Genomic DNA, 11651 nt, shown 5'->3' with positions numbered 1-11651 from the left:
AAGGCCTACTGATTCGGCGGACTGCAATGGAACATGCAAGGAAATGATAGAACTCATAAACCACTCAAATCAAGTAATCTGGCGAAGAGTCATTAGATCTATCTTTTTATAGTACCGTGCTCATGCCATGCAATCCCGCTCTAGGGTTGTAAGAAGGTAACAAAACAGCATACGAGTCGCAGTGCCGTATGAGAAATGAATCGTCATATTCTCAACGACTTTTGCTTCAAATAGTTGAGACTGGGTATCCCATCCTTAGCCGTTTGTCTATGCAACTTCCAATGCTTCCACTTTTTTCGCCACCTCTGCTTCTTCTTCAATTCCACCGTCCACTCTGGCCTTTCTCTTCTCTATTCTTGATTTTACTTCCGATGCGAGCGCTTCAATCCTCACGAGTACTCCATCCTTCTCTGGGTGACCCTTTGGTAAACCCATTTCTTTGACCCGTACTTCGCCAGCTGCAAGCTCGTCGTCACCGAGGATGACCGCAAAAGGGGCACCGCTACTTTCAGCAGCTGTGAATTGTTGCTGAGGTTTTGGCTTGACCTTGTAAGAAAATATAGCCTGCGCGATTGAATTAATTAACCAGCCAGCATTGAAACATGAAACGACACTATTAAGAAGCCGCTTACCTTGACTCCGGCTTCCCATAACGTCTTGCAAATATCCATTCTCTCTTTCAGCAAGCCGGTAAAGCCTTTTCCTCCAAACGCCATAACGAAAACATCTACCTCGCTGTTCTTGAGGGTCTCCTTTTTGTCACGCTCCATTCTAGCCTTGGTGATTGAAAATATGCGGTCCACGCCGAAAGAAATGCCAACACAGGGTATTTGAGCCTTATTCGAGAACATGCCGACCAACTCGTCGTAGCGACCTCCAGCGGCCACGCTGCCCACACCAATTGTAGGATCATCTGACCGATCTTCGTCAGCGTCTAGTTTGGCCTTGTCCTTCTTCCCTGAGCGTTGTAGCTTTTGCGCTTCTGGTGCAGAGGATGCGGTGGGAGGAGCAGATCCTTCGGTGATAACTTCATAGATAACGCCGGTGTAGTAGTCCAGCCCTCGTGCCAAACTCATATCGAACGATATCTTGTCCAAGACGCTGAACGCCTCAAGGTAATCCATCAGTAGGCCCATCTCCTCTAATCCTAGTTTCGCGGATGGATTCGCGAAAAGAGTTTCGTCTGATTTTAAGGAATCCAGTAACTCTCTGCCTCCTTTTCGAACTACATATGTCTCAATCTTGTCTGCAACAGCTGGATCCAATCCCTTTTCATCGACCATCTCCTTGCGCACTTCAGCCCAAGGCAGTTTATCCAATTTATCCACGGCGCTTGAAATCGTTCTTATTTTTTCTTTGGGGACACCGCACACCTCAAACACTCCGTCAAGGACCTTGCGGTGGTTGATCTTGATAGTATAATCCCCCTTCCAGCCCAAATCGTCAAACACCTCGGCGACAATGCGCAGGATCTCCGCGTCGGGAACCATGGGATCGAAATTCGCGCCCGCAATGTCGAAATCACACTGATAAAACTCTCTCATGCGGCCCTTGGTCATCGCAGGCTGATCACGCCGGTACACCTTGGCAATGTGATACCGCTTTATGCTTCGCACATCCGGGTTCATGGCCAGCCAGCGCGCAAAAGGCACCGTCAAATCATACCGGAGCGAGCACAGCTCTCCACCCTGGTCCTGTAGGTCATAGATCAACTTTGAATCCTCGCCATATTTCCCCGCCAGGATCTCGCGCAGTTCGAAGACGGGGGTGTCCAGCGCGGTGCCGCCGTGGCGCTTGAAGACATCGGTGATGGTGGTGAAAATGCGGTCGCGGAGGATGGCGGCGCCGCCAGACCAGTCCTTGGTCCCCTTGGGGGTTTTGAGGTTGAACGACACCTTGTCCTTTGGCATTTTGGGCTCTGCGGTTTTCGTGTGGTAGGACGGTGGGAAGAACTGGTTGCGAGGGCGGCAAGTGGGGGGAGGGAGCGCCGCGAACGAGGTGGCTGCGGGGATCAAATTGCGCAGCTGAAGGCCGCGGACGGTCGTGGTTCCTCGAGGCCACAGAAGGGTCGGAATGGGAGCCCTCATCCAAGAGCAATACAGACAGGTCTAGAAGAGAGAGAGAAGAAAAAAAAGCATCCAATTGACCACTCCCTCTGCGCTTTTGTACGCCGCGAGCAAAATTGTTTGAGTCACAAATCGATGCCGGAAAAGGGATGATCCATTCCGTATCAAATTCATTTTATGGCATCAAAGATATAATTCTATCATCGCATTGTTATTACATCCCAAGTGCAACAAGCATCTCTAATGGTTTGACTATGTGTCCAACGGGACCATGTCCTCTATATCCGCCAAAAAACTCCAGGCACAGTAACGCCAGACTCCTCCGCAAGCAATCAAAATCTTTTCGAAATCGGCCTCCGCTGAACGAACTTCCCAAAGCGAATACTTTTATAACATGTCGAAGCGTTAGACTCCATCGCCTCGAGTGATAGTTTTATACTACCATTCTTTTCCCCCAGTTTTGATCGTCTTCGTTCCGAATAGAATCCCAATGACGATCCCAGCGATGACCACCAGGGCGATTGTAACCATGCAGCCGCAAGCTAAGGAATTTCCGAGGCATACCAAGCTTGCCTCTGGGGGTGGTGCTCCGATTCGGCCGCCTCCTGTTCCCGATGGACCTCCGATTCGGCCCATTTCGATGTCTCCTCCACGAGACCTGGCGAACCCCGTCATGCGTGCCATTTTGTCCTTGGGTGATTTCAAGGGCGGAGCTTGTACGTATATATATGTCTTGGAGACAGGCGAGATCCGCAGTTGCGCTGCGTTCTGAATCGAGAATATTGCCGGCAGGTTTGCGGTCCAGGTTTCTTTGCGATCGCTCTTGTAAGCTCCGGTATACTTCGTAGGCTGGAGGAATATATTGCACGTCGGGCATGGAAAGCCACATCATGCCAGAAAAAGATGGGCATTTTATATAGCGCCCTGGTTGGGGTATCGCCATGCCTTGGGAGTCGCAGTGACAGCGACTGGTATCAAACTCAATGATCAGGAAGGTAATGAGTTTTGAAACCTCGTCACTGATTATATATACTAATAGACATGGCCAACACCCATGGGCCATGCTGCAGTGATCGAAAAGGAATGAAGTAAACAGACATAAGCAGTGAATATATACTCCTACCAGTGCCTGGTTTGCCGCGCTGTGATTGCTACTGACGCTGTGTTGGAGAGCAATCAACAAGCAATCAAACATTGACCATCACGAACAGGGTATTTGTTTGGATTTCTGTGATTGTTCTGTCCATTCATTTGCGTTCTGGTGCATGTCACCGCATTGCAATTGACCGTAACTCCATAGCATGGGATAGACAACAATCACTGGAGGAACAATCTGAGGTGCAGGGTTGAACCTGGGAATCAATCTGGTTCAAGTCTTCTAGAAGCCTTCTAGTGAGTTGGACGGCGATCAGCGGATCAAAAGAGATGCACAACAGCATGGGATGGTCTGCCTAGATTGTTTGGATTCCAACACAGTTTTGCATCCATGTTCTATCTCAAAATCATTTTCTATCTGAAGGAAGAGGACTGTTTGGCCGTCTTCTCTAAACGACAAAAGACCGCTGAGCCTCGGTGTGCTTCCGAAGTGCATCTCGTCGTCGGGACATTTATCGTTCTTGTTATATTACCAATCTTTGGGATCTCGATCGCTTCCCCGCTCTCGTGATATGTCGGGACTCGTGCATATGCATATCCTCTACCTGTTGGTCCTCCATGCGAGGTACTTGCAACTACCACGGCCAGGGTTGACTGGAACATGGCCTCTGTATCTCGACGAACAAAGCGGTGACGGGGGCAAAGTCTCCGCGTCCAAGAATGCTTGTCCAAGCAGTCAAGTTGTATTGGCGGTTAGCCGGTTACTTCGAGGACGGACAGCCGGGGAATTCTCCATGCCGGGGTGATTGGATGCTGCGCTACGGAGCATCGCCTGGCTTATTTTCCGTCCGATGGGGTAAACAGGAAACAGATTACAGATATATCAAGGCTACAAAAGCACCATTGCAGGCTTATGGGCATTAGGTCGTCACTGTAGCCTCCAGACAAACCAAGCCCCAGGCGAAAGCTTACGGAAATCCAGCCAAAGCTTGTCGCCGGTCAACTCGCAGTGCTGGGAACTGGCAATGACAGCGGCGGCACCTTGGAACAGGCAAACCTAGAGCGAGAAGCCTGGCGCATCTGTCCTGGCTTTGGCAAAAGTCCAATGCCTGAAGCATTTTTGCCCATGGAACAGCACACGTCAAAAAGACAGAGGGCTGTTGCGGCTCGAGGAGAGACCTCACCTGTCATAAGGCTTTGCTGGGTGACAGAACAGCTCCAGGGTGCCACAGTGTCACATTCTTATTGTGATCATGCCCGCCACCCTGGGCCCATCTCGCCTGGCAGCCCAGCCCTGACTGGAGAGCGTTTTGGATCCCTGGGTCGCCTCGTGGACAAGAGGGCCTGGCAGAGGCAGCAGAAGTCGCCCTTTGGGCCAGATGACGATGGCGGATAGATCGATCAAACACGTTCAGGCTGGCGGAACCCTCGATCGTGCCGAGAATTGTAATATTGCTTTTTGCTCGGGATTTTCGTTTGCCCAATGAGTTGCATTTTCGTTCTTGGCTGATGCTGCGCCATTTCGGGAGAACGAGAGATGCAACAGGAGACTGATTCAAAAGACACACAGCTCAGCAGAATTGACAAGCTTCTGTTGCCTCTTGAGACACGCCATCCCGCTGGAACCTTCTTCTGGGCTTCTCTGCTGTCCGCTTGGTACCGCGTGAACCGCCATCCAGCAGTGCCTCGTAGGGAATCATTAGTTAGTAGCAACTTGGCCATCAACCCAAAAAAAGCAGAATCCGTCCGCTGCATCAACGCGACGCTGGGCTGCTACCTCCAGCGACGGATTCCTGCTGCCTCCATCCTTGCCTGCTTTAACCGTGCACGGCTCCCTCGTCCTCGCTCTCTCTACCTTGGCAAACCCCCTTTGCCGTTTTCTTAATCTTCATCTCGACCGTGGACGTTGCCAACTGAGCTGTGCGACAAACCAAATCTAAAGCAGCACGAACCCGACCTCCGTCACCGTTCGTGGCTAGTGATCGCGGAATCGAGTCTCGGCTGGAGGTCGCAGTTGGTCTATCTGTAACCGACCCCGTATCAAGCCCATTGAAGCGACCGCCGCCCTCGCTGGGTCGCTTCCACTGTCACGAACGACCTCTCCTCCCCATCTCAGACGAACCCCCCCGCGAACCGTTACCTGAAAGCCTTGGAGGTTTGGTATTGCGCTCAAAAGTTCACCCCTCCTCCGGTTATCTCACCTCGCGGTTCTGAACAGCCAGGCCTAGGTCCGCCGCCGTGCGGCGAGCCGTGACTGTTTGGAGAGTGCTGCAGCGAGCCTGATTCCACAATGACCTTGCTGGCAAAGCTCAGAGGCAACTCTGTGAGTGTTTTTCAAAGTTGGTACATCGGTGGATGTGCCACACTGCCTCCTGCGTCTCGAATCTGTCATTGAACTGACCGCATGCCCTTCGTTGGAACCAAATAGGCCTCTGCAAATGCCGTCCAGCCCTCCGCGCCGCCGAAAAAAGAGCCTGTGCCTCCACCGCCCACAGCTCTGCAGAAAATGCTGCAGGACGCTGGGCCGCTACGGAATGATGGGAGTGACAAGTTTTTTGGAATGGAAAACGTAAGACTCTCATCGATTCCGACGGCAGAGGTGGACGGTACTAACAACCCCCAGGCGCAATTCGGTAACACCTGGTAAGGATCCCTCTGCCTTTTGCTTTTCATGCTTTTCTCCATTTTAACATTCATCCCCTCGATAGTTACTGCAACTCGATTCTTCAGTGTCTCTTCTACTCCGTCCCGTTCCGAGAGTCCGTGATCAATTACCCTCGACGCTCACCTCCTGGAGTCCTAACCGATGCCCTGGCCAATAACCTTCATTACCCCGATCCGAATATCCCCCTCGAAGAACTTCTCAAACCGAAACAGCCGCCAAATGCGACACCAAAACCGAATACACCTGGAAAGCCTGTCAACGCCCCTCCCGCCCAGCAGCATAAGCCGGAGGATAAAGACTCGGGGGAATACAAAAAGAAGGTTGCCCTGCATACACTCCCCTTGCTAGAAACGACAGACAATTCCGCTAGCTATGGGATGAAAGAGTCGCTCTTCACTTCGCTAAAAGACATGTTTGAAGCCGTTGCCGCGAGTCCAGAACGGATGGGCGTAATTCGCCCATATCACTTCTTGGAGGTTCTGCGGCGAGAACACGAAATGTTCAGAACAACTATGCACCAGGATGCCCATGAGTTCCTCAATCTGCTCCTGAATGAAGTCGTATCTAACGTAGAGGCTGCCCAGCTTTTGTCCGATGCGGACGAGGAATCTGATGATAGCGAGGGAGCATCCGAACGAACCGCGACGGACAGCTCTGTTTCCACAGTTCCTTCCAAATCCCAAAACACTCGATGGGTCCACGAACTCTTTGAAGGAACCTTGACCTCAGAAACGCAATGTCTCACGTGTGAAACTGTTTCACAACGAGATGAAGTGTTTCTCGATTTATCCGTTGACCTCGAGCAGCATTCATCGGTGACGGCGTGTCTGCGAAAATTCTCAGAGGAGGAGGTCCTCTGTGAACGCAACAAGTTCCACTGTGATAATTGCGGAGGCCTGCAAGAGGCAGAGAAAAGAATGAAAATTAAACGTTTACCCAAAGTTTTGGCACTACATCTAAAGAGATTCAAATATTCCGAAGAATTAGACCGACTGCAAAAGTTATTTCATCGAGTGGTATACCCTTACTATTTACGTTTATTTAACACAACAGATGATGCTGAAGACCCAGATCGCCTCTATGAGTTATACGCTGTCGTGGTGCATATTGGCGGTGGGCCGTATCATGGGCACTATGTTGCTATCATAAAGACCGTGGATAGAGGCTGGCTTCTCTTCGACGACGAGATGGTCGAACCCGTCGATAAGAGTTTCGTTCGAAATTTCTTCGGAGATCGCCCTGGCCTAGGTTCTGCCTACGTGCTATTTTACCAAGAGACCACGCCTGAAGCAATGGCGCGAGAATTAGCCAAAGAGAAAGCGCAGACTCCTCGAAATGCGGCGGAATCGAAAGACTGTACCTCTTCCTTGGCGAAAGCGAACGGACAGTCAGTGTCTCCGGCAAAGATAGATCGAACCAAGAGTGCTGTGGACGCAATACCTACCACCGAGACAGTTCCGCTGATGTCAACAACAACTGCACCCGCAAATCTCGCTCCAAACCCCGGGGAAATGGTGTCCACCTCGCCTCCTAATACTACGCCTAAAATAAAATCTCCCAGCCCCTTTTCTATCCCCAACATAAGCGAAATGCGGATGAAATTTGAGCGGTCGAGAGCGGGGAAAGAGGAAGAAAAGCAGAAAAAGGAGCATGAAAGGGAGCAAAAAAAGCAAACCAAAGATGCCAGAGAATTGGAGGAATCCCAGCTCAGAGCCGCATTGGCACAAAGTAGAGTTTCAAAAGCCCGGGAGGATCAACTCAATGCCGCCAAAGCTGAAAAGGAAAACACAAAAGGTGGCCTTAATAGATTCCGACTTGGGAGTAGGAGCATCAGCCAGTCCAAGATTTTCAACAGAGAGAAGGGGAATAATACAGCCCCGCCGCCAGACGCTCCGCCTGTACCGCCTGTACCGCCTCTGAACAGCATGCCAGAATCGACTACAGATGTCTCGTCCCCTGGGCAGCCGTCCAATGCTTCAACGGATGACGACAAAGACGATTCGACGAACGCCACCACTGTCTCCACGCAGGAACGGAAATCTCTCAACTATCGTGCTGATACATTGCCCAAGATCCCTCATATCAGCAGCAATGGTGATCTCAAAAAGTCTCGACGAGAACCCTCCTCAAAGCGAAGCCGTTTCAATTTACGGAAAAAATCCTTTAGTGTATTCTAGTTCTACGTGTACCTGTTCGCTCCTCTATCTCCTTTTTGATTGAGCAATAGTACCCATCTCGTACTGTCCTGTTTGTTGGTGCTCTTTTTTCTACTGCATAGGATGGACACCCCCTAATGTGCGTGGAGTCCTCATCCATTTTACACTTCTTCGCTTATATACCTCACTGCATCGAATTTCACTTTTGGATTTATGATTTTGTATATAGATGCTCTTTTCTCCTTGCCCATGCCATAAGTTTCACTTAAAAGGAAGAGGTGGGATCCTGGTGGTATAAATGACTCTCCTTACTATTTTCCACATACCTACTCTTTGTGTGCGCAGGATGGGACTCTCCTGCTTCTTCCCTCAATCTTTAAATTTCGTGCATATATTGACTGCCGCTGTTTCTGCTGAGTGATGATCTGGTCCCGGTCTTGCATGTGTACGATGCCGAGCTTTTTACCTCGTCTGGATTTTATGTCTGCCACGCCTGAACCCAAGTTGAACCGAACAAATGGGATAATGGTAATACGGTGCCCGCGTTCTTAACTTTCTACTTTCTTTTACCCTTTGCCATTGCTCCGATGAAACGAATGAGATTGGAAATTGGTGCCGGAGTGACCTATATATATATCCAAAGGGACGTGTTTGCGGTAATGTTTCCTGCAGGCGTTTCGCTTTCTGATGTTATCTCTCTGGACGACTCTTGTCCTCAAGAGGTACAATGTCGCTCAGGCGATCGATGTAATAATTATAATCTTCAATTTGATGATATTGTCGATGAATTATTCAGCGCCGTAGAGATGGAATGATTGTATATTCTTTCCTGTATTGCCGATAGGAGATACTTGCTCAAGGAGTTAGACGCCCCATAACAATATGCTGCCTGTAATGAAATGCGTTGGCCTACAGTGCACGGCCAGCTCTGTTTCCATACTATGCTTCCTTTGTTTCTCACTACTCCCGAGCGAGTCCTCATCAATCTCATATCCATACAGAGATGGCCCGTAAATCAACGCCGTTGCACATAGAATTTGATAAAATAAATTTGTATATCCACGCAACTTTTCGTGATCAGAGCCGTGACAGAAGGGGCTTCAAACGGGAGAGAAATATCTATCCTCATCGGCAAACGGGTGCTGTCGACCAAGGTCGAAACCCGTACTAGCCCAAAGCAACTGGCAAAGGGGCTAACAACCAAAACTCTAGCCCAGTATGATTTCGTAGAGTATTATAATAGTGTTGATAGCGATTAGGGGTACTAAAAAAATAAGGGTAGATATCCGCCGTCAGCTATCACACCGCATTTTATCCAGACGCCTGCATAGACCTATGGCGTCCCTCGACATCAAGCCGTCCTGGGGAGGGGAATTGAAACGTACTTCTCATGACCGTTCGCACGCTGGCAATCAGATTCACGGATTTGGCTTTGATGCTGGAGTCATCGTGTGCGGAACCGAAGCCGGGATCGGACTGGGTACGGCCCCAGCCAACTGGGAAAGGGAGAATGTCAGTCTGTGGATTGGAAGGGAGGGGAACTTGGTATTGAGGCGGGGGAGCAGGAAGCGGCGCGGGCAGGTTGGGGCTTTGTATACTTCTGGCAAGGAATCTGTCTTCGGAGAGGATGGCGATGGCGTTGATGATTAGGATGATGACTAGGAAATGATATGCATTGGTTAGTTTTTGTATGTAGCCTAAGAGGAGTGGGTGTTACCGTAGAGAAGCTTTCCGAACATGAAGAAGATCATTTTGTATGGGATTCTATCGAGAACACATTTGGGATTCAAAGTCCTAGGAGGTCTTTTAACGTGTTGTTGTGTGAAGTAGGTGGTGAGTATGGTATTCAAGGAGGTTTGTTTGGTCTTGATGTTCCCGAAGCTTGAGCTGTCCTTGTCCGTCAGAGAAGCTCATAGCCAGCGAGTTGACCGCACAGCAAGCAAGCTGCAGATGGACGGCGGGAAATAATGGCGAAGCTCACTGGGAAGTAAAATCACCCGCCTTTTTCCAACAATATAACTGCAATACTAACGGAAAATGAAACAGAGCTACTGCTGCTCCTTTCAGTCCCATTCCTCATCTCCGTCCACCTTGTTCTCTCGCCCTACACCAAGGTGGAAGAATCCTTCAACATCCAGGCCGTCCACGACATTCTAAGATACGGGATTCCATCGAAGAACATTCCAAAGGAATTGCGCGAAAACTATGACCACTTTACGTTTCCTGGTGCCGTGCCGCGGACCTTTGTGGGAGCTCTGCTGCTTGCGGGCGTCGCGAGACCGTTGATATGGATAAATGCAAAACTACAGAGCCAATTGTTGGGTACGGAATTTTATGCTTGAAAAACCTCACTGCTTGTTGCGTGTGCTTACGGAGCTGTTGCTGATTTGTCAAAAGTGAGAGGAATTTTGGGCGCATTCAATGCTGTTGCTTTGATGTTTTATGCCCGCGCTGTGAGACGGGCTTTTGGCAAGGAGGCTGGGGTGTGGTATATCTTGCTCCAGGCAAGCCAATTCCATGTGATATACTATGCTTCTCGGACACTTCCGAATATGTTCGCGTTTGGGATTAGTGAGTCCCCCTTTTGCCGGCGCATACATCGATGGGAAGCTCACAGCCATGTATAGCTACCCTTGCTTTGCAAACCATTCTCCTGGATGCCAGCTCAAAGCTTCGAACGTCGAGCGGAAGATACCGACTCTGTCTCTATCTCCTTACTATTACAGGTATAGTGTTTCGATCAGAAATAGCCTTGTTACTGGGCACCATCACCGTCTATCACTGGCTACAAGGCAACATCAGTATCCGGCGGGAGATCGTCCCCGCCGGCGTATCTGGCGTTTTGATTGCACTGCTGGTTTCAGTACCCATTGATTCATTTTTTTGGCAAAGATTCCCGCTCTGGCCTGAACTTTCAGCGTTTTTCTATAATGTTGTGTCCGGAAAGGCATCGGACTGGGGCGTTCATCCATGGCACTTCTACTTGACCAGCGCCATTCCTCGTCTCCTGCTTAACCCCCTCGCCTACATAGTCGCCATTCCCATGTCATTTGTTCCAGCGAGGCGACATGCTGCGCTCTCCCTTCTCACTCCATCTCTCGCCTTCATCGCCCTGATAAGTACTCAACCACACAAGGAATGGCGATTCATCCTATACACCATCCCATCGCTCACTGCTACTGCTGCCCTTGGCGCATCATACATTTGGATTCACCGCAGAAAATCCTCATGGTACCGACTCATGTCAATCGCTCTTGTCCTCTCTACCATAGCCGCATTCCTCGTTTCCACATTCCTCCTCCTCCCTGCCTCAATAACCAACTATCCCGGTGCCCACGCCCTTCACCGACTTCACGATCGCGCCGACGGCTCCAAGTCGGTTATATCAGTGCACCTGGACACCCTTGCTTGCCAGACGGGGGTGACTCATTTCCTGGAAAAGCCACCGCCCAAGAACCCCCTACTGATTCTCCCTGGCTCACCGGATGGAAAAATACCAACTTTGCGATCTGGAAGGACTCGGTGGGTGTATGACAGAACCGAGGACGAACGGGTCAAGCAATCTGCGGCATTCTGGGACCAGTTGGACTATGCATTGGTTGAGAATCAGGGCCAGATCAAGGCGGGGGAAATGGGAGGTTGCAGAGGAGGTCAGGGGTTTGGAGGTGT

General features: G+C 50.2%; 3 protein-coding genes across 3 annotated transcripts; 2 read left to right on the top strand and 1 right to left on the bottom strand.

The window, feature by feature from the left end:
* Nucleotides 1–267: 267 nt before the first annotated feature.
* Nucleotides 268–2750, bottom strand: UREG_00624 (histidyl-tRNA synthetase; the record flags this gene model as incomplete). The annotated part of the gene is made up of 3 exons (XM_002541064.1): nt 268–546; nt 633–2108; nt 2631–2750. 3 exons carry the CDS (start codon nt 2748–2750, stop codon nt 268–270), a joined length of 1875 nt encoding a protein of 624 aa, XP_002541110.1.
* Nucleotides 2751–5667: 2917 nt separating this feature from the next.
* On the top strand, nt 5668–8003 carry UREG_00623 (CREB protein; the record flags this gene model as incomplete). Its single annotated transcript, XM_002541063.1, has 3 exons — nt 5668–5730; nt 5785–5804; nt 5870–8003. The coding sequence occupies 3 exons, from the start codon at nt 5668–5670 to the stop codon at nt 8001–8003; spliced, it is 2217 nt and encodes a 738-aa protein (XP_002541109.1).
* A 1369-nt stretch (nt 8004–9372) lies between these two features.
* On the top strand, nt 9373–11254 carry UREG_00622 (uncharacterized protein; the record flags this gene model as incomplete). Its single annotated transcript, XM_002541062.1, has 6 exons — nt 9373–9494; nt 9679–9836; nt 10050–10304; nt 10380–10553; nt 10715–11101; nt 11202–11254. The coding sequence occupies 6 exons, from the start codon at nt 9373–9375 to the stop codon at nt 11252–11254; spliced, it is 1149 nt and encodes a 382-aa protein (XP_002541108.1).
* Nucleotides 11255–11651: the final 397 nt, after the last annotated feature.

This window comes from Uncinocarpus reesii, genomic scaffold, assembly GCF_000003515.1.
Source record: "Uncinocarpus reesii 1704 scaffold_1 genomic scaffold, whole genome shotgun sequence".
NCBI classification, from domain to species: Eukaryota; Fungi; Ascomycota; class Eurotiomycetes; order Onygenales; family Onygenaceae; genus Uncinocarpus; species Uncinocarpus reesii.
The sequence above is the reverse complement of the archived record's forward strand: the minus strand, read 5'-3'. Positions and strand labels throughout refer to the sequence as shown.